The sequence below is a fragment of the Elephantulus edwardii genome, unplaced genomic scaffold, assembly GCF_000299155.1.
Source record: "Elephantulus edwardii isolate Elephantulus edwardi_28Jun2011 unplaced genomic scaffold, EleEdw1.0 scaffold00022, whole genome shotgun sequence".
Taxonomy (NCBI): Eukaryota; Metazoa; Chordata; class Mammalia; order Macroscelidea; family Macroscelididae; genus Elephantulus; species Elephantulus edwardii.
The window spans coordinates 8,410,493-8,433,446 of NW_006399772.1; the positions used below are offsets into that span (position 1 = coordinate 8,410,493).

Below are 22,954 nucleotides of genomic sequence, written 5' to 3' on the forward strand. Positions count from 1 at the left end.
GTGATAAGGTACTTTTGTCATCACGGGAGTCCAGAGTGAAGGCTGAATAGTGGAGTGGACCTGGGGGATGGTTTGTAAAACAATGAAAGTATTTTACTTTTCCAAGAGGGTAGTGTACTAGGGGGGAGGGTTGAGAGGGGAGAAAAGTGCAACAATGAATGAATGGAAATCCAAAGTCTCTGTAAATTTTTACTGAAATTAGTAAAAAATTTAAATAAAATAATAATAAAACCCCTCTTAGTTCTGCCAATTATGGTGTTTCCCCCTAACCTAGTCCTCCAACAAACTTGGCCAAAGGCTTCTAGCTCTGGTTCCATGAGGCAGCAGTCCCAAGGTCAGCTCTATTTCATGCCAGGTCTCTGGTTTTCAGCTGCAGCTACTGCTGTACTCCTGTAGGTCGGGCTGGTGCAAGAATCTCTGAGCCCCAAGGACATGCTGCATACTCTGCTTCTTTGCTGGTGTTGAGATTCTCTAAATAGGTTTCTTGGATTCACAATTCTTTATTCTAAGTTTCTTTAAGCATTTTGTAGTATTTGATTTATATATTGATTTTTACCTATTCATTTAGGTATTTTATGTACATTTATTGAGTTTAAATGATCAACTCTACACTGCTGCCTTACATGCTTTTTGTGTTTCATTTCCTAGTAACTACTAGTACTGAATAATTCTTTTTATTTTAGGTAACATAAACATGGCAGCTCTTGTTGGAGGTGAACAAGTCATCGAATGTACGGATAATGATGATCTCTCTTCATATGTGTCTACCTTCATAGAAAAGGAAGTTGGAAATGACCTTAAGTCATTAAAGAAACTTGATAAACTTATAGAACAGATGACAGAAAGTAATATGCAGCTGGAGGAACAGGCAAGTATTAAAATGAATAGAAATAATACTGATAACATACTCATTGTAACTTCATATAAACAAACATAACCATAGATAAATATAGATATTATGTATTAATTTAAAACTCTGTAATAGGCTTTAAAGACGTAGGATCTGATAGGTATTTTACAAATTATGTAAAAGACAAAATTTCAACTGACATGCTGACATGATTTATGTCTTGAAACATAATGATATATGACTATATACACACACACACACACCCCACTAGGCACTTGCATTCCACGTTATTCCATGTTAACTAGTTTTTCCTACAATTATTTTCAAAAAATTTCTTTGTGGGAAATTACACAGCAAACATTTTTGCCATTTTAACTATTATTATGTCCAGTGTGTATGAGTCTGTGACATTAATTGTATTTGTGATGTTGTACAACCATCACTATTTACTATCTATTTCTGAAAGGTTTTTATCACCCTAGAGAGAAAAATGGTAACTCTTCATCTCCTTTTCTCTCTCTCAGCAACCACTTATTATGGTGCTTTCACAAATAGATAGTTTCATGGCAAAGGAAAATGTTAGAGCATCATAATTAAATACTTTTCAAAAATGTATGTATGCATAGGGAAAAATGTGAAAAGAAATGTAACATTTTAATAATGATTATTTCTGAGTGGTTGGTTAACAGTTGATTTGTTTTCTTCATATTTTTCTACTTTTTATTTTTACAGTAAAGATACATTACTTAAATAATTTTTAAAACCCAATGACTATAATCTTGAAAGAAAAATAAATGAGTCCCTCTACTTGTAAGGAGAAGTGCTGGGAGCATACTGCATTGTGAGTTGGGCTTTTAACAGAAAGGCTGGTGGTTCAAATCCACCTACTGCTCCTCAGGAGAAAAGTAAACATCCCCCTCCCCTAAAGATTTACAGCCTTGGAAACCCAATGGTGATTCTTTGGCAGTGTGTGTGAGGTTTTTTAGCAACATATGAGCAAGAGGCTGTGGTGATAAAGAAAGAGATCCAAGCTGCTCTGAAAGAATTGTCAAAAAAATAAGGCTCCCAGAATTGATGGCATACTAGTTGACATATTTCAACAGACACTGCCCTGGCTCCCTAAGTTGTGCCAAGAAATCTGGAGGACAACTACCTGACTAACTGACTGGAAAAGATCTATATTTGTTCCCATTCCAAAAAAAGGTGACCCAACAGAATGTAGAAACTATCAAACAATATCATTAATATCACATGCAAACAAGATTCTGGTGAAAATCATCCAAAAACAACTGGAGCAGCACGTCAACAGAGAAATGCCAGATGTGCAGGCTAGGATTAGAAGAGGCCATGGTGCCAGGGACATTATGGCTAATGTTAGATATATCTTAGCTAAAAGCAGGGTGTCAGAGGAATGTCTGTCTGTGTTTCATTGACTATGCAAAGGCTTTTGACTGTGTGGATCACAATAAATTGTGGCTGACTCTGAGAAAAATGGGAATCCCAGAACATTTGATTGTGCTTATGCGAAACCTATGAGGCTCAGTCTAACAAACTTTGGACATGTTGTGAGGAGAGACCAGTCCTTGGAGAAGGACATCATGCTTGGGAGGGTGAAGGGACAGCGCAGGAGGGGAAGGTCTTCTATGAGGTGGATTGATTCAGTGACTGGGATAATAGGGATGGGAGTGTCAGAGACAGTGCGATTGGCACAGGACAGAGCAGAGTTTAGGGCTATTGTACATAGGGTCACTATGAGTTGCAAGCGACTTGACGGCACATAAGAACAACAACGTACTTGGTTGGATGTCAGAACAGAGCAAGGAGACCCTGGGTGGTTCAAAATCAGGAAGGTTGTATGCCAGGGTTGTATTCTATCTCTATACCTTTTCAATCTATATCCTGGAGGCTGGGCTGTATAAGGAGGAATGTGGCATCAGAATTGGAGGAAGATTCATTAACAGCCTGTGGTAAGCAGATGACACAACCCTGCTTGCTGAAACTGAGGAGAATCTGAAGCACTTGTTGTAGAAGGTCAAGGACTGCAGCCTTCAATATGGATTGAAGCTCAACATCAAGAAAACAAAGATTCTTACCACTGAGCCAATTGGCAGCATCATAATGAATGGTGAAGAGATTGAGATTGTTAACAGCTTTAGTTTGCTTGACTCCACAGTCAGCACTCTTAACACCAGAAGCCAGGAAATCAGGAGACGAATTGCATTGGAAAGTCATCTGTCGGGAACCTCTCCAGAGTACTGAAAAGCAGTGATATCAGTCTGGAGACTAAGGTGGACCTGATCCAGGCCATAGCCTTCACAATTGCTTGCTATGTGTCAGCTGGACAATGACTAGAGATGAAAAAAAGAGAATTGATCCCTTTGAGCTGTTGTGCTGGAGAAGAGTTTTGGATATACCATGGACTGCCAGGGGAAAAAACAGTTTTGTTCTAGAGAGGGTGAAGCTGGCCTGCTCTTTGGAGGCAAGGATTCTGAAGCTCCATCTGACATACTTTGGGAATGTTGCAAGGAGGGACCAGGCCTTGGAGATGGACATCATGCTTGGAAGGGTGGAGGGAATGGAGAAAGGGAGACCATCAATGAGATGGATTGATACAGTGATTGGGGTAATGTCGGTAGGTGCGTCAGAGACAATAAAGTTGGCACAGGATAGAGCAGGTTTCAGGGCTGTTGTACATAGGATCGCTATGAGTCACAAGTGGCTCGATGGCACATAACAACAACAACAAAACAACTTATAACTCAGTCAGTAGTTAAGGATGCAGCTGCTAAATGAAAAGTTAGTGGTTTGAACCTACCAGTTCCTCCATGGGAGAAAAGATAAGGTGATCTGTTCACATGAAGATTATAGCCTGGCAAACTTACGGGGCAATTCTGCTTTGTAAAGGGCTGCTATGAGCTGGGATTAACCTGACAGCTCATAAAAACAACATATTTGTAGTCGTAGATTTGTTAGAGATAAAGTTGTATTGCACAACTACTGAATTAGGTATAGATAGATCTATTGATGGCACAAGCATCTGGAGATTGCTTGCAAATCTGAAGGGTGGTGGTTACTATCCATCTAGCATGGTTGTAGACAGGTCTGGAAATCTGCTTCTGTAACAGTTATAGCCAAGAAAAGCCTGTGGAAAGCCAAGAAAAGCTCTCTGTAACACAGGGTGCTAACAGCTCTATAACACATGGTTGTCCTGCGTGGAGTCATCAGCTCAGTATAAGTCATTGGTTTTTGGTTTTGTGTTGGTATATTAGTCCCAAGTTTTAGTCAACTTATGCCCTCCCATCCCCAGAACCTTAACGCTCCATGTCCTACCATCTCTCCATAATACCTATTCCTAGTCTGTTGAGTGGTATTCTGTCTATTGCTTCTCCTTCTGCAGATAAGATGTTGTTGGATGAATCACACAACTGATTGGATTGATGGCAGTCCAAATGTGGGGTCTGCCATTATGGCTGAGTCTTTCATCCCCCTTGCATCCTTTGATGGTATCTCTTTAGTGCGTCTTCTATTCTCCTCAGCTGTTCTTTCAGTGTCTCCCCAACACAGCTAGTCTACATGTAACGATCTGCCCTTCTCTTTTCCCAAATGGAAAAAACTGAGGCCACATAGCAGAATCTACTGAACTGTCAACCCTTAAACTCAATAAATCTATTTGAAACCATTTTTACTTCATAATTAGCACAGGATTAATCTAAGGCAGTCTTTATGTTCTAGATTGTACCTGCCACCTCCCTGAATGTGCTTTCGCACATTTCCTCCTTCCCTAATAATTTCATCCTCTGCTCCTCATCCAGGGAGCTCTGGTGGCCTAGTGGGTGAAGAGTCATGTTGCCAACCCAAAGGCAGTTCAAATCCACCAGCTCCTTTATGAGAGAAGGATGTACGGTCGGTACACCCTTTTGTTTCACAGCCTCTGAAAACCCACTGGAGGGTGAGCTTTGAGTTAGTTCTGACTCAGTTGTAATGAGAGAGAACTGGAGAAGACTCCTCACCAGGTCTGTCCCCTCAGTCTGTGGATGTTCACAGATTTTTCTCCTTAAACTAAACAGGAAATCTCCCCTCTTGCTTTATTACATTACAGGTCATTCCTTTGACTGCTGAGTTTTCGTCAATAAGATCTTGCTTTATCCATCTCCACGTCCTAATTTTCCTTTGTCCCACTGTATCTAGACTTGTTTCTTTAATGACCGCTGTAACTTTTGCTGAAGTCTCTAACTGAAGCTTAACTTTACCATGTCCAAACCTGTACTGATCCATTTCTTAAAGTCCTGTTTTAGTTAATGGTACCACTGTCTGTTCAGAATCGAAGCCTAAAACTTGAGAGTTGTCAAATGTTTCTCATCCCCTTTCCATCTCTGATTGAATTCATCAGCAAGTTATCTAAGTTGCGTCTCCTTCTCATCAACTTAGTTAGGTCCTCATTCTCTCTCACATTTGATGGTGACTTGCTATTCATTAGTTTTCTTCATATCACAATAACTTTTTTATGAAATTTTACTACATATAATAGACATACAAACACATATAATACAGTTTTATTATAAATTTATTGGTAATAGTCTTAAAATAAATTTATTGGTAATAGTCTTACATAATTTATTCCCAATGCCTGATGTTGCAAACATTACGGTCTTTGCGATATGCAGGATCCTTATATGTAATTGGCATAAATCCCTCTTTTGAGTGCTCTTTGTTTCTTCCCACAAAGACCTGTTATGTGCTTTCCATATGTGCATCCAGGATATGGAGAAAAAAACTGGGACAAAAGCTGTCCATTCTTATAGTCTACACATTTTCCACACAAGATAAATTTTTTTAGAAGTTCCTTAAAAGGATCTTCCGTTGGAATAGGCTGGTCACCTGTTGATAGTGGGAACAAGATTTTCACAGCACAAGTGAGTCCTGGAATCGCCCACAGTCCTGGAGGTCAACTGCAGCCATTACCAAATGTGCCCATATTTTTTATCTAAGCACCACAGATTATGACCATACTTGACATTGCTCCTTGTTCTTCCTCTACACAGTATAGTTTTCAGTTCTCAAACTCATTGCCATTGACTGGAACCGACTCATAATTGACCTTCTAGCAGGTTTTAGATGCTGCAAATTACACAGGAGACTGTTCATCTTCCCGTGGAACAGCTGGTGGATTCGAACTGCCAGATATGTACCACTTTGGGGTTCGTAGCCCAGTTTCCTAATGAGTATGCCCCAGAACTCCCTTAGAAGTATTTTTTTAAATGCGAACCATTGTAAAATGAAAAAAAAAAGTTAATAATCCATAAAATTTTTTTTACCCACATCTCACTAGTTATCCTTCTATTTTTACATTAATGGTCTTATGCAGGAGAGGGACTGGGATATTGAGGGGGGAGGGAGAGAAACCACAGGGTCACAGAATTTAGTGGGCAGAGGGAGCGCCTGAATGAATTAGGATAGATCCAGTGGGAACCTGACAAGATGGGGTGACAATGGGCATAGATCAATGGTGATTAATTTTATAAAACACTATATGGGAATGCTTATATGAAATACAGTGTGAATGAAAGAATAGGAAACACAGTGTACATGAATGAAATAATGTTTACAAATTTTGTATGTAAACCAATATAAAATTTAAAAAAATGTAAAAATTTTTAAAATTGATACTTAATATTCAAGAGAAAATGAATATATTTATAGATTTTTAAAATATTGGAGGGTTGTTTTTTCCAATATCCAATCAAGAATATTTACTGAGCTCATAGTACGTACTCATTACTCAGTTATTTATAAAGTCAGCAGTTAAGTTTTCCGGATCCATCAAGTTTTCTGCTTGAGCGTATGGCTGTGATTTTCCTAAAATAGATGCAAATGCAAAACAAATACATTATATAAGGGCACAGGATTTAAGGTCAAGAAATTGGTAATAAAAAAAAAATTGGTAAGTGATTTAAGTTAAACAACTGTATGAGATGTTTGAAGAAGAGGATGTATGTATGCTTATTCATATCGGTCCTCTTGCTCTACAGAAGTCATAGGAGCTGTTACTTACATTTGACTTTCCTATTTTTTTCCAATTTGGCATCCCATTAAAGATTCCTCTGTTAAAAAATACGTATTTTTATAATTAAATTTTTTCCTATCTATATACAAGTGCAAATATATTTAAAATACAGAGGTTTTTGCAATTAATGTAAGATCTCTCTTTTAACAGATTATGTTATTAAAAATTGGCTGTATTTAGGGCGCTCGAGTGGTGGAATCTTGTAGAGCATTGTATTGCCAACCCAAAGCTGGTGCATCTCTGGCATTAGAACCAACCAGAGGTTTCTCAGGAGAAAGATGGGCCATTTCCTCTCATGTGATTTATTGCCTCTCAAAATTCACACTGGAAGGTCAACTATGAGTCAGATTTGACTAAACAGCAGTGACATATTTAATTTTATTAATAGACTTTTTTAAAATTTTTTAAATTTTATTTTATTATTTTTTGTACGTGTACCGTCAAATCAGATCTGACTGGTACAGGAGGAGACTGCCCCTCCTTCCCTGGCAAAGCATCTGGTGGATTTGAACCGTGCGCCTCTGGGATTGTAGTTGCAGGTCCTTGCCACTAGGCCACCAAAGCTCCCCTAATAGACTTTTTAGTTTCTACTTTTTCACTATTACAAATAATGGAGGAATACATACTATTGTTAATAATACTATGTTTAAGAATTATACATCTAACCAAATTAGTTCCCTCTTTAAATTTCAGTGGCTCTGGTTATCTGTTGTTAAAAGGCCAGCAAGGCCTCTATTTCTTTAGCTTTCTCTCTTTTTTCTTACATTTCTTTGAACCTTTGGTCTTATCGCTTCTCGGCCTTTTGGCTAAGATCAAGTGAACCTTTGGTCTTCTGTGCTTCTTGCTGTTCTGTGATCATGACTGAGCCTGTTTGTTCTGTCAGGAATGCCCTCTTCTTTCACAGTGCCCTGGAAAATTCCCACCCACCTTACAAATGTTGGTGCCTCAGCCAGGCAAGGAGGACTGCCTGGTACCTCAGAATTTTGCTGTGCAAGAACTTGTGAAAAAATGCAGAATCTCATGGCTTACTCCAGACCTACTGACTCCACATTAGCATTTTTACAACATTGCTAGTGATATGTGTCTACATTCAAATCTGGAAAGTACTGCCTTAGTATACCACTGCACTAGTGTATGTATGTATGTGTATGTATACACACACACACACACATATATATATATATATATACATATACACACATATATATATAATTTTTTGCTAAATTAATCAGATGGTTGAAATTATTTACTTATATCTCCCATATCAGACTGATCTTAAGTGCAGATACTGTGTCATATTTATCTATATATCTCTAGCACAAACCTGGTCAAAAGTATCTGTTTAATGAAATCGCTGTTAAATAGGCTGGCATTCCTCTAATATTCATTGTACTGTACTGATGCCTAATGTTTGCATATATTTCCTTTTATTTCATAAGAAAAGTTGATTTACACAAGAGTCCACAATTAAGGTTGAATAGTGGAATGTACTTGGGGCGGTGGGAGGGGTGCGGGGGGGATTGTGTACCAGGGAGGGAGTCTTTCTTTTACTTTTGAAAGAGAGGAGCGAACTGGGGGGCAGGGGGAGAGGGCTGGGCGTGTAGAGAAGTGCAGCAATGAATGAATGGAAATCCAAATTCTCTGTAAATGTTCGTTAACATTATTTAAAAAAAAAGAAAAGTTGATTTAATAAATATACTATATGAAGACATTACTCCTAGATATCATTATACCAAATCAGTGGTTCTTGACCTGAGTTTAAATGCTGATTATCTGGAGGAGTTTTGCAAAATATGCACACAGGTAGTCCCTGATTTACAATGTATTGGAGTTAAGGTGAAGCCTGATTTGTATTTTTCTTCATATCACCAGGGATATGTTCTACATAAAGTGCTGCAGGGTGTAATTTGCTAATATTACTTTTCTCAGATATTCAGTGTTGTGATTTATAAAGATACTGATAATGAAAGCCAATAATAATGAAATCTAAAGTCAGAACTAATTTATGATGGAGCTGTTAGAATGGGATCCTTTCTTAAGTGAGGGATTATCTACCATTTCTCCAGCCTTTCTGAGTCAGAGCTTCATTTGTTTCTGAAGGAAAAGAGTAGATGAGAGCTTTAGAGAACTCTACCTGAAGCCTCTGAATGTTAGGAAAGGTTCAAGGCAGATGCCATACTTGCCGGGGCCTGTGAAGCCCCTTCCTAGGTATTATCACATGTAAAATTTTATCTGGGGGTTTGATTAGCACTGACTCTTTGCAATTTATAGCCATCAAGTCGATCCAAATTCATTATGAGGATTATAGGACAAAGTAGACCTGCCCCATTGTGTTTCCAAGTTTGTAAATCTTTATAGAAGTGGACTGTCACATCTTTTTCCCATAGAGCATAGCTGGAAGGTTCTATCCGCAAACCTTTTGCTTATTTGTTGAGCACTTGACCTCCCTGGATTAATGGTTAGCACAAAACCAGTCCTTTCTTGACATTCTAAAAATGTACAATGTCCAAGTCTATTGGGACAAATATATATTGAAGGTACGCTAATGAATGAACAAAGGTTATGAAAATTTTATCTGATTGCTGGTGGTTTGTGTTTGGTTTTTTGGTTTTTTTTTATGGTCAGGTACTTAAAATTTCATCAGAAATCCCTAAAAAAATTCAGAGTGCCTTGAAAAATGCAGAAGAATCAAAGCAATCCCTTAATCAGCTTCTGGAGCAAGAATCACGTCTCTCCGATGCCATTAACAGCCACTTACTGACCGCCCAGCCCTGGATGGATGATCTTGGGACCATGATTAACCAGATTGAAGAGATTGAGCGGCATCTCGCTTACCTAAAGTGGATCTCACAAATTGAAGAACTAAGGTAAAATAAGCCTCTTTGTTCTGATAATTATTGTTTTACTTTGAGGTTTCTAAGAGGGGGCATGAATTCCATTAACTAACTGAGTTAATTGAAGATTATAATAATACAGTTTTACTAGTTATTATGAAAATAGCATTATGATAATGATCCTTTGCCTTTATTGTGAATGAACAAACTTTTCAGGGTGTTTAATTTACATTTCTAAGAAAGTAAGAGCTAAGCACCTTAAGTCCTATAGTTCTATTATGGACATAGGATGAATAACTGTATTGATAATGCCAAGTTAATAAATAAATAACCCCTCAGTGTGGTGATATTTCTGTTTATTTTTCAGGTACGGTCACTTAATGAAATGCTTTCTATATAATGTGAGGTTTTTTTCAGAGAGAAGCATCTATTGAGCTACGTGGTTTTCTTAGATGAGTAACAGCTCTGCTACCTATGAGAAGGAAAAAAGAAGAAAAAAAATATTTGACCATAGTTCTTTGAAAAGTATCATATATCACTAAGGGAGCTCTCATGGCCTAGTGGCAAGAAGCTGCACTGCAATACCGAAGGCATGTGGTTCAGGGTCACCAGCTGCTCCGCAGGAGGAGGATGGGCAGTCTCCTCCTGTGCATTTAACTGCCTCTAAAAACCTATTGGAAGGTCAGCAATGGGTCGGTTCTGACTCTGTGGTATACAACAACAACAAACAATGGTTGCTTAGGATTGTCTGGTACTGCTTAATTCAAGTAAGTCAAATTAGCGTGTCCTACATGCATTTGGAAGGAGGAGTGGCATCCATTTCCGTAATAGCTTGCCTCTGGAAACCCTGTGAACCTGGAGAGAGGATGAAAGACACCCAAGCATCGAGGACTCTCCTTCATAGGGTCGCTGTGAGTCGCCTGCGACTCGACGGCACTTAACAACAACAACATGCATTTCCAGATCGTTTTGTTTTATGAGATGATCATCTAAGCCCCTCTGAATCTTACTGTTCTATCCCTGATCAGTTTTAAGTTTAGTTACTTTTCCTTCAAAGCTGCAAGCAGCCACTTCTGTCTGGAGTGTTGTGGTTTTTGTTCATTGCCATTGAGTTGGAACCAACTCCTAGCTGACTCTCCAATATGTTTTCAGAGGCTATCAGTTGCATAGAAGCATCTTTCTCCCTTGAGCCAGCTGCCTTTGGGTTGACAGTGCAAATCCTTACCCTCTAAGGATCAGAGCTCCTAAGGAGTGTGTGAAAGAGCTCAAAGAAGAGAATCTTTACATCTTGTTGTAAATGTGTCATAGTGTAATTTATTTAAAAAGGAAATGCCATATGCCATTGTCCTAGATATATTTCCCAAGATTAAAGAATTTTACATAGTATGAGAATTTTTGTTTTACATGCAGGAGTTTGATTTATTATTTCTAATTTAAGTTTTTTTTTTTAAATTTGAGTGGGTTACAAATAATATTGGTTTTCATACATTCATAGACATTTTGTTTTTAATATTAACGTTAATTAAATTAATTGATGTCTAATCACTCTCTACAAGCGTATTGCTTTTCTCTTCACCTAACTTACCTATTTATTAATTTCCCCCCCTCCTCTTCCCATCCTTGTTAATCCCTCCAAGATTAATTCTATCTGTGGGTAAACATTTCCCTAGCTCATACCATAATTGTCTTTTTATGACTGATTTAGGATACTTAGCATAATTTATACTAGGTTGATCCATGTTGTGCAGTATTTCATAAATCCTTGATCCTCTTATTGATGCATAATATTTCATTGTGTGAATATACCAGAGTTTTTTAGTCATTCATCTCTGAATAGATAGTTATTTCCAGCTCTCTGCTTTGTAAATAATGCCGCAATAAACATGGGTACATATGTTAGTTTGTGGCAATACTCTTAATTTTTGGGGTGATATATACCTAATGGTGGGATTGCTAGGGAGCTTTGGTAGATTAGTAAGGAATTCTGCTGTCAACTCAAAGGCAGACAGTTCTAACCCACCAGCTGCTCTGTGAGAGAAAGATGGGTAATCTCTTCATTTACTGCCTCTGAAAACCTGCTTCAGGGCCAGCTATGAGTCGGTTCTGACTTGATAGTACTTAACAACACAGGATTGCTGGATCAAATGACATCTTTATTCCCAACTGCTTTCCAGAGTGGTTAAACCATGTAGAAATTTCATATTTAGAGAAATGGTGATATGTATCACCTTTGTAGTGTTATTAGTGAGTCTAAAAGTTGACTTAAGGATTTTAGAGCACCTCATTCTTGTTGTTATGTTGTTAGACTCATAGCAACCCTATGAACGAAAGACCTGAACACTTGTATGACTTTCATCGTTTCTCCAGGTTCATAGGGTTTCTGGAGGCAAGCTGTTTCAGAAGTGGGTGCCACTCCTGCTTCCAAACTTATTTTAATCGGGGAGCTCCACCAAACACGGTCAACTATGAGTAACCATTATAACATTTGACACATCAGTGTCACAGTGTTCAGCATCACAGCAAACACGAGTTTTCTCTCTCCAGCAAGTGGGCAGACCAGTGCTATACAACCTAGAAAAATGTTTGATTAAAAACAGTTAAAACCAACAACAATAACAGTCATTCTTATTATTTGTTTTAAATAATTTTTCACAAAAGAAAGATTTTACTTTGAAATAAAATGCTTGATCCTGGAGGGCTAATTATATAAAACAGTGATTTGGGGGCTGAGTTGGTCCCAGAAGATATATCCAATTTGACTTGTGTTTTGAAGATTTTTATTATTTGGTCTGATTTTAGATGTTAATTTTAATTTCTGACTTTTCTTTTAAATAGAACAGTTTAAGACATGTTCAGTATGAACCCACACCACAGCTTGGAAACAATTGGCTGGAGCCTTAGTATGGGGAGTATGGTGTTTAGTTTGGCCTCACCGTCACCCACTTTAAGTTCTCATTTCCTTTGTCTGACAGCCTTTTTAAGAATTTGCAGTCTTCATCCTTGCTTTAGAGCTTACCTTGAATTTTACCTGGAACTTTATCAAGAGGAAGTTTAGCTGGAACTTGACCTCAGGATGCTGAGGTGCCTACTTACAATTCCTGTGGACAAAACTGAGCAAAATATGGAAAAACTGGAGACTGTTAACAGTTTCTTCTTTAAAATGTGGATCAAAAGGGGACAAAAGTCGGCAGAAATGAGGACAGAATTCTCATGAAATCAGACTTTCTGGAGCCACTGAGGCTTCATGACCTCGTGAAATTATTGCCCCGAGGAAATCTCTAAGCTTTGTGCTGAAACTATCCTCTGAAGTTGTCTTTAAATCAAATAATAATTTAGCTTAATTTAAAGAATTACCAAAAGGAGTTAAAATTAACAACACATGAGACACTTAGAGGGTAGTGAGCTTGTGTTGATGTTGGTGAAACAGTTTGGAAAAGGATAGCAAGAAAGGTGAAACAATCTGAAGAATGTAACCAGTATCTCAGAATTGATCATGATGTGTTTTGCTGTGTATACACACATAGTTCTCTAAATGTCAAGAACTGGGCATTTGTGTTCATAGTAAAAACCCAACCCAACCCCAGTGCTATTGAGTTGATTCTGATTCATAGCAACTCCATAGGTCAGAGCAGGATTGCTCCACAGTCTCTTAAGACTGGAAATCTGTACTGAAGCACACTGCAGACAGTCTTTGCTTTTATCCGCAGGTAGGGCTCTATCCAAAAATATATAGCAACAAAGTTTGAATATGTAAGAACAAAGATTTCATTTGAGGACTGGAAAGAAACAGAGTGTGTCAGGAAACTGACTTTTTTTTTTTTTTTTTAAACTGACATTTTACGCAGAAATTATTACTTTCCTAAATTAAGAAAGGGGTGGGAATTTTTTTGTTAAATATGTAAAAATTTTTCTTCTGCCACTTTTTCAGATTTGACCTTAGTATATGCTTCCCACATTCTTTCCTGCAAAAGAATGGTGTTAACAGAAATGAGTGTTGCCTGAGGGACTATGGGACAGGACAGATGGGTTCTGCTGGGAGAAGGGAGAAGAAGGAGGTGTCCAGAGAGATGGTGACACAGGACAAGTTGGTTTTGTTGGGAGAAGCAGGAAGGGAAGAGGGGAGGGAGATGTTCTGATTCTTAGAAAGATGCTGACTTTGGGGACTTTAGAATCCCAGACAGTAGTGGGCATCAGGTGAAAAACCACCTCAGGGTCTCAGGGTAGTGCTTCACTTTTCCTTGAATTTGCTTTTTTTTTTTAATTTTAAATTTATTTTAATGAAAGTTTACAAAGACTTTGGATTCCCATTCACTCGAGCACCACAAGATAAACAACCCAGTTGAAAAATGGTCACAGGATATGAACAGACACTTCACCAAGGAAGATAATTCAGATGACGAACAAACACATGAAGAAAATCCCTAGCTCTAAGAGAGATGATGCAAATCAAAACAGCTATGAGAAATCATCTCACCACAGTAAGAATAGCAAAATTTAACACAATAGCAAGCAATACTGGCGAGGTTGTGGAGAAACTGGAACCTTTCTTTATTCATTGTTGGTGGGAGTGTAAAATGGTGCAACCACTATGGAAGGCTGTATGGCGCTTTCTCAAAAAGTTGCAAATAGAAACACCATTTGACTCAGCAATTCCATTACTGGGAATATACCCTAAAGGAACCATAACTGCCACCCAAACAGATACATGCTCACCTAGAATAGCAAAGAATCAATCCAAGTGCCCATCACAAACGAATGTGCTTTTATTTAAAACAGAAGGAAAAGCCGTTTTCTTTGATCTGAGATTATTTTTAACAAATCATCTTTAAAGCTTGCTTTGCTTTGTTTTATAGTGACAACATTCAACAATACCTAATGACCAATAATGTCCCAGAGGCAGCCTCTACTCTGGTGTCAATGGCAGAACTTGACATCAAACTTCAGGAATCATCCTGCACTCATCTTCTTGGTTTCATGAGAGCCACTGTTAAATTCTGGCATAAAATTCTCAAGGATAAGCTTACAAGGTACGGGTTTACCTGTTTTTATGATAACTGCTTTTAGGTGAGTAATTGCTGATCAGTGTACTTCACTGAAACATGTCGGTCACTCTTCTGTTACAGTGATTTTGAGGAAATATTAGCACAGCTCCATTGGCCATTCATTGGACCTCCTCAGTCTCAAACTGTTGGCTCAAATCGTCCATCCAGTGCTCCTGAGATATACACTAACCTGGAGACATTATTTTGTCAGCTTCTGAAACTACAAACCTCGTATCATTGTTGGAGTTTAAGAAACCCTACCTATATCTTTTTTCCTAGGATAGATTTGTGGTTAGAGAGTAAAACTTTTTGAAAGTGACCCAAGAGCCAGCTGTAAGTCCTGGGTGTGGACTTGCCCTATGCATACCCATCAAGTGGGCTATTACTCTCTTTCAGCGTAAGTGGCATGTGGGTGGAAGGCTGTGGGGAAGAGACCTGAAATACATGTCTCGTTCAAGTTTTTGTCATGCATGTGCTCTTTATTACTACTCTTTATTTTAGGAATGGGAGATTAATTTTAGTAGCAACATTTTTTGCTTATTTGATATTTTGTTTGATGATGTGTTATTTTTATTATACTTAGCATCTGATATATTTGTTGGTAAAATCTGTTACATGTGCATACATATACACATTACACTCTTAGGATTCTTTTCCTTGACTTGACTCTGTCAGAGATGAATTACTTACTGAACAAAAACAGCTCCCTGAAAAGTACTCTCTGCCTGCATCCTCTCCTGTCATCTTGCCCATCCAGGTCATGCTGACGCCCCTTCAGAAGCGGTTCAGGTACCACTTCCGAGGGAACCGACAGACGAATGTTATAAGCAAGGTGTGCTCTACCCTCCGCCTTGTACTTAATAACAGCAAGTGTTAAAGGTTCTACACTTTTGCTGATTTAAGTTAAATTTTTATTCTATTGATATTTCTGATTTTTCTTAAAAAGCATACATTGTTTTGTCATTGCTCCGTGGAGATATATTTTGGAATCTGTGTTGATATATCATAGGAGTCACTGTACCACCTTCTCACATTTCTTCATGGGTGTGCTGTGAACCACATGTCTACAGGATAGCAGTGCAGCTGTAGAGCACTAGAGTTTTCAGTAGAGGTGCTGATGCTAAAAGGTGTGCAGCCACACACGGAAGAGCATGGGAGTGAGGGATGGGGATGGATTTGAGTAAATTATTACCAACATTTAGTTGAAGGACTGTGCGAATATGTAGCAGGCATACTGTTGACAGTTTCCTTTAATCTGGCCTAAAACCAATCCTAGACATCTATTATCTATGAAATGTGCTGAGAATTATAAGCTTGAGAGTCACTATGGGGTGGTACCACCTTGTCTATCCTTGAAGTTTCCTACCTCTATTGCAGTGTTCGTAATGATTTCAGGGTTTTGATTGAATGTTATTGAGTGCCAGGATACAGTAGGCATTGAGAGTTATCAATTATGGATTAATCCATGGGCTTTATAGAATGCTGAGTAATGAGAGGTAGACAGTTATGTTTGTATAGGAAGGAGCTTCACTGGCAGTAGGGTTCTAGTTCTTAAGTTTGCTCTTTTATACTTTCTGAATCTCCTTCTTTTTCATAGATTGGTCATAGAAAGAGTAGAACCAATTAGAAAGTAAGAAACCTATAAACCTAGAGATGAATAGTAATAATTTGAGGGAAGAATATTGTGAGTCATATTAGCTGCTTTGAAAGTATGGTTTCAGTGCTCCTAGTGCTCTGTTGTCAAGAGAAAGCAGTGCAGTTCTTGATATTAAAGCCTGCTCCCTGCTTGTCTTTGTGTTCTTAGCATATAGTAGGGATTTATACTACAGGAAATACCTTTTAATTTAAACTTGTAGTATTGGATCATCTCTTGGGACAATTTCAAATTTTCTTTTTTTCTATAGTTCAGGCTGTACTTAGGGCATGTGTTTTTTTTTTCTGCAGTGTAAACTGACATTTTGTCTTAATTTGCCTTTTGAGAAGCACAAAATTCTTTGGTACAACTACCATGGAAAGAAGCTTGGTACTTCCTTAAAAAGTTAGGAATAGAAATATCATTTGATCCAATAACCATTTGATCCAATCATTTGATCCAAAACTTACTAGGTATATATGTTGTTGTTGTATACCATAGAGTTGGAACCTATCTATAGCTGTCCCTCCAGTCGGTTTTCAGAGGCAGTTAATTGTATGGGAGGAGATTGCACAACCTTCTCCCGTGGAGTAGCTGGTAGACTCAAACCACGTGCTTTTGAGACTGCAGCACAGCTTCTTGCCACTAGGTCACCAGATTAGAGAAATAAGAGTTGTAACATAATCCATGAACAGTATGAGCTCTGGTGGCATGGTCCATAGTGAGCTCCACTGCAAACCCAAAGAACACATCTCTAGCAATTCACATTTGAAGCCATTCCTTAGGATAAACATGGGCAATCTCCTCTTGGGCAATTTACAGCCTCAGAAACCCAATGGAGGGGCAACTATGAGTTGATTATGACTCAGAATCAGTGAGTTTTTAAAAAGATGTTCATTTCTGCATTATTGACAAAAGCAAAGAGATAGAAACAGTTCAAACATTCACCAACAGACAACTGGGTAAAACAACTCTCATGTATTAAAATAATGGAATACTATGTAATACTAAAAAATAAAAATATTTTTAAAATTCTCACTGCATAATATGGATGCATCTAGAGGACATTATGCTAAATTAAACAAGTGAGTCATAAAGGAAAAACATTATTGTAGTGTTACCCTAAAAGTTGGCTTTTTAAAACCATTAGTTAGCTCCTCTGGTCTCCTTAACTGCATACATATGGTCTTGAAAATCAGCATGGCCTTACAAATCATCAACACCTCTGGGCCTTGGATAAGAGAAAGAGGTTTTCCCACACTAGGCAGCAAGACTTGTGGCACCAAGGGTTGAGGGAGACTGGATTAAGACCTGGTGATGGTGGTGAAGAGACTGTGGCATTGCTGTAGAGAAACTGTGGCAAGGTGTGACCTGAGGCTTCTTGCATTTGTGCTGGCCACAGTTCAAGGTTTTGCTATTCTTGCCTTTGATGATCAAAGGAAAAGCTGCTTGGTGAACTGAAACAGAAGCCTGGACTAGTTGAAGAATTGTGGCTTGGAACTTTTGGGCTAAAACTTGGACTTGTGATATATTCTTTGCTTCACCTATTCCCAAATTTACTTCCCTAATAAACCCCATTCTTGATACCACAACTGTAAATTTGTGAGTCAGCAGCAAATAAATGAACCTCTTGCTGCTGGTATGGCTGTAGAGGCTCCATGGGGTTAGGCTACCAGTTCTTTATCTGCATTCTGCTCTGGGGTGTTGAGAGGCTATGCTATTCTTACTCCCTGTAGCCCTTTTAGACAGATACTTAAGGCTCTGTGCCCCCATGTATCATTTTCTTTAGACAATTATATAATACCACTGTATATAATACTAAAAGCTAAGGAAAGTTTACACACAGAATCATTCTTGGATGGTTACCAGGGAAAGAGAAAGAAAAGGGAGTAAAATGAGGAAGTAGCTAACAGCCACATATTAATATAGGTGAAGGGAAAGGCAATATCCAATTAGGGGATGATCAGCATAATATCATTAGACAAAGAGACAACGAAGAGGGTACAGAAGGATTAATGGAAATCAGAATTATAGGAAGGAAGTGGGGAAAAGTGTGATTACATTGTAGGCATTGAAATTAATGCTGTTGAACAAAATGTATGAACAGTTGAATGGAAAACCAGTTTGCTTTGTAAATCTTCATTAAAATCACAATTAAAAATAAAAATCTTAACAACTATTTTGAAAGCTATTTAAAAATAAAGTAATTGTTTGTGATAGTCATCGTTTTCTGTTGCTAAATGGCTAGGATTTAAATATATATAACTCATCATAAATGTATCAGTTAGAATTTGTTGGGAGTACATTGGGAGCAATTCAATATTAATTTTGTATGGTTTTAAAGTTGAGGGTAGAAATTGTACTTTATTACACAGGACTATTTAGCTCTTTTTTTGGGTTTTGTTTATAGTTACTATACAATTATACCTTTCTAATTGGAATGACTTCCAAGGGTGAAGACTGTCTTACTTACTATACTTACTATCTTAACATACTTACTATCTTCCTTAGCCTGAATGGTACCTGGCTCAAGTACTTATGTGGATTGCAAACCACACTCAGTTTCTGGATGAAAAGATTCAGCCGATATTAGACAAAGCTGGCTCTTCAATAAATGCAAGGGTAAGAAAAACAGTCCTAAGCATGTAAGTTTTAGAGGTTTAGAGGTGCACCTGTACATGAATAAATTTTCATTTACATATTTTGGGATTTTTCTTCTAGCTTGAATTTTCTCGAGGCCTTATGATGCTGATTCTTGAGAAGTTAGGTACTGATATTCCTTGCCTGCTCTATGATGATAATCTCTTCTGTCATTTGGTGGATGAGGTGCTGTTGTTTGAAAGGGAGCTACACAGCGTTCACGGCTATCCTGCTACTTATGCTAACTGTATGCATATTCTCTCAGAGGAGACTTGTTTTCAGAGATGGTTAACGGTAGAGAGAAAATGTAAGTGCTGATACGTCTGTTGGGTGGGAAGATTTCTATTTCTAATTTAATAATTTATAGTAATTATAATTTCTATTTATAATTTAATATAATTTTTAAAATATTTTCCTCATCTAGTTCTGAGTAGGAACTAAAGGTACCTAAATTTTCTTGGTTAGAGTTTACTAAGTAACTTTCAGAAATCATCTTTTCTTTTTCCCCCAACCAAGCTTCAGATTCTTTTAAACTGTACATACTTCTAGAGAGTGATATGCAGGCCAGTTGGATGTATAACTATATAGAATTCACAAATAGTAGTTTTGCTCTTGATAAAAATCTTTTTGGTTTTTAAGTTGTTTAATTAATATAACTATCTTGAAACTTTCTTAGTGGGAAAATGTTTAAAATAGTGTGAGTAGTAGGAGGCTGTGAAAGGAGCCCTGGTGCCGCAGTGGTTAAGCCTGTGGCTGTTAACAAAAAGACCAGCGTCTGAAGTCGCCAGCCATCCTGAGGGACACAGATGTGGCAGTCGGCTTCTGTAGAGACTGGAAGTCCTACAGGGTATTCTGTCCTGTCTGTAGGGTCACTGTGAGTTGGGATCACTCAGTGGCAGTGGGTTTGGTTTTGGGATCTGTAGGTTTATTTCTTTATTGAAAAGCCATCATTTCTAAGTTGAAAAGTTAAGAATGACTGTTCCTTTAATTGACCTACTCCTGCATTCTTTGTATCAGTTGCTCTTCAAAAAATGGACTCAATGCTTTCATCAGAAGCTGCCTGGGTATCCCAATATAAAGATATCACAGATGTGGATGAAATGAAAGTTCCAGACTGCGCAGAAACTTTTATGACTCTGCTCTTGGTTATAACTGGTAAATACACATCTTTTAATATATGAGTTTGTCTTGAAAAGAACTAACTTTTCATTTGGTACTTTTTCAAGTGTTTAATGGAATTACCATTATAACATGAGTTTGAGTGGCTTGGTGGTAAGGAGTTGCACCACCAACTCAAAGGCATGAAATTCCAGTCCTAACTACTCCTTAGGAGAAAGATGTCATTTTCTTCCAGGAGATTTACTGCCTCTGAATACCCACCAGAAAATCAGTTACGAGTTGGTTCTGACTCGATGGTACGCAACAACAACATCAGTATTATATCATGGCTATTTTACCATCTTCAGAGTCACTTTGTATTTTGGGAGAAATCTAGCACAATATTCTGACGCTGGGATTTTTAATACTTTTAGTTTGCATGAAGACACGTTCTCTTTTACATAAAACAAACAGGAAATTAATTATATCATCTTAATTCTTTTGACTTTATATAAATGTCTTCAGTTAATTTGATCCAAATTTTTAACTATTTCCTTGGCCTTGATTTGTCAGAGATTAAATAAAACAGTGAAATAATAATTTTCAGGACTAGAACAGTAATAGGAACTTTTCATTCATTACAGGAATTACTTGGCCAGAGCATAGCAGCTTCCATCCCTGCTGGTTCACAAGGTGCCAGCTTCTTTCTCTGCCCTATTTCTTGGCACTGTCCAGTAACTTGAAGAATTATTAGCCAGGAAATAATTCCATATTAACTATAAGAGAAATATGAAGGCAAACAAATAGATACTGATATAGATGAAAAAAACTAAAACACAAACAAAGGAGGTAAAATTTGTGTCTTTTAAAAAACCTTTCTGGGGGGCGGGGGGAGAGGGCTAGCCGGGTAGAGAAGTGCAGCAATGAATGAATGGAAATCCAAATTCTCTGTAAATGTTCATTAAAATTATTAAAAATAAAATAAATTTTAAAAAACAACAACCTTTTATTGCAGTTTTCTAAATAGAATATACAAACCCCCAATGACCTGTTACTGAGATTCAAAACAATTATCACTTTTCTATTCTGATATTTCTCTCCTCAATTTTCTCCCTAGAGTATTTTAAAGAAAACTTCAGATATCTTTTCATCTATTGTATTTTTTTTAATCTATTATAGTTCTTCCTTTTTTACAATTTTTTAAAAAATTTTTAAACTGTTGTTGTTAGGTGCTGTCAAGTTGAGTACGACTCATAGTGACCCTATGAACAACAGATCTAAACCCTCTTCTATCCTGGGCCATCCTGACAATCCCTGAGTATTCAGGCCAATTGCAGTCAGTGTGTCAGTCCATCTGCTTGAGGGTCTTCCTCTCTTTCACCATCCCTCTGCTTTTCCAAGCATGATGTCCTTCTCTATGGAATAATCTTTCCAAGTAACGTGCCCAGTATGAGTCAAAAATTTATCACCATTTCCTCCACTGAGCACTGTGGCTGCACCTTCTCCGAGACACATCTATTCTTTTGGCAGTCCTTTGGGATATTCAGCATTCTTCAACACCAAAGTTCAAAAGCATCAGTACTTCTGTCATCCTTAGTCATGGTCCAGCTCTCTTGCATAGCGAGTGATTGAAAGGTCCATGGTCTGATTAAGCATACCTTACACTGAAACAAGAGCTTTGTAAATTTTTCTTGGTTAGGATTTACTGAATTTCCTTCAGAGATCATCCTATTTTCCTTTTTCTTATCAAACTTCAGGTTTTTCTTATGTAACATTATTTTTGTTGAGATTTTAATGAAAGTTTATAAAGACTTTGCATTTCCGTTCATTCATTGTTGCACATTTTCCTCCCTGCCCATTCCTCCTCCGCAGTTCATTTTTCTCTTTGAAAAGAAAATTTTTTCATTGTTATGCAATTCCCCCTTACCCCCAGTTCACTTTACTATGCAGCTCTTATTCTGGACTCTTGTCATGAAAATAATATCATATATTCCTTTTAAACAGTTCTCTCCCTCATCTCTTTCAATGCAGGGCACATTATTTAGCCCCTCTTTTCTTAGTTTCCCCCAACCCCAATGTTAGTCTTGTCTTACAACAGTGGCATTATGTAGTATTTGTCCTTTTGTGACTGAGATATTTCACTCAGCATCATGTCCTCCAGGGTCACCCATTTTGTATAATATTTCCTGAGTTCCTTGTTTTTCAATGCAGCATAGGATTCCATTGTGTGAATATACTATAGTTTCTCTATCCATTCATTTGTTGATGGGCATTTGGGTTGTTTTCAACTCTTTCTTTACTATTGTGAATAAAGCTACAATAAACATGAGTGTGCATATATATCTGTATATCTTTAGGGTATATTCCCAGTAGTGGAATTGCTGGGTCAAATAGTATTTCTATTTGTAACTTTAAAAAAAAATATTATTTTGTGTGTGTGTACTGTCAAATCAGATCTGACTGGTATGGAGGAGACTGCCCCTCCTTTTCCAGCAGAGCATCTGGTGAATTCAAACCACTTACTTCTGGGATTGTAGTGCAGCTTCTTGCCACTAGGCCACCAGAGCTCTCTTCTATTTGTAACTTTTTGAGAAAGCACGATGCTGTCTTCCATAGTGGTTGTACCATTTTACCCTCCCACCAACAGTGAATAAAGATTCCAGTTTCTCTACACCCTCTCCAGTATTTGTTGTTTGCATTCTTACTGGGATGAGATGATATTTCATAGTTGTTTTGATTTGCATCTCTCCTAGAGCTAGGGATTGTGACCATTTCTTCATGTGTTTGTTTGCC

At 37.7% G+C, this 22,954-nt stretch overlaps 1 protein-coding gene across 1 annotated transcript in view; it reads left to right on the forward strand.

Annotated features, from left to right (window-relative positions):
• Positions 1-22,954, forward strand: part of RINT1 (RAD50 interactor 1) — a 40,772-nt gene that overhangs the window by 10,902 nt on the left and 6,916 nt on the right. Inside the window, exons 2-9 of the mRNA XM_006882618.1 lie at positions 684-868; positions 9,540-9,781; positions 14,602-14,775; positions 14,872-15,021; positions 15,466-15,622; positions 18,935-19,045; positions 19,145-19,370; positions 20,081-20,218. Of these exons, the coding sequence (XP_006882680.1) occupies positions 695-868; positions 9,540-9,781; positions 14,602-14,775; positions 14,872-15,021; positions 15,466-15,622; positions 18,935-19,045; positions 19,145-19,370; positions 20,081-20,218 (1,372 nt within the window). The 5' untranslated portion in view covers positions 684-694. The remainder of the gene's footprint in view (positions 1-683; positions 869-9,539; positions 9,782-14,601; positions 14,776-14,871; positions 15,022-15,465; positions 15,623-18,934; positions 19,046-19,144; positions 19,371-20,080; positions 20,219-22,954) is intronic.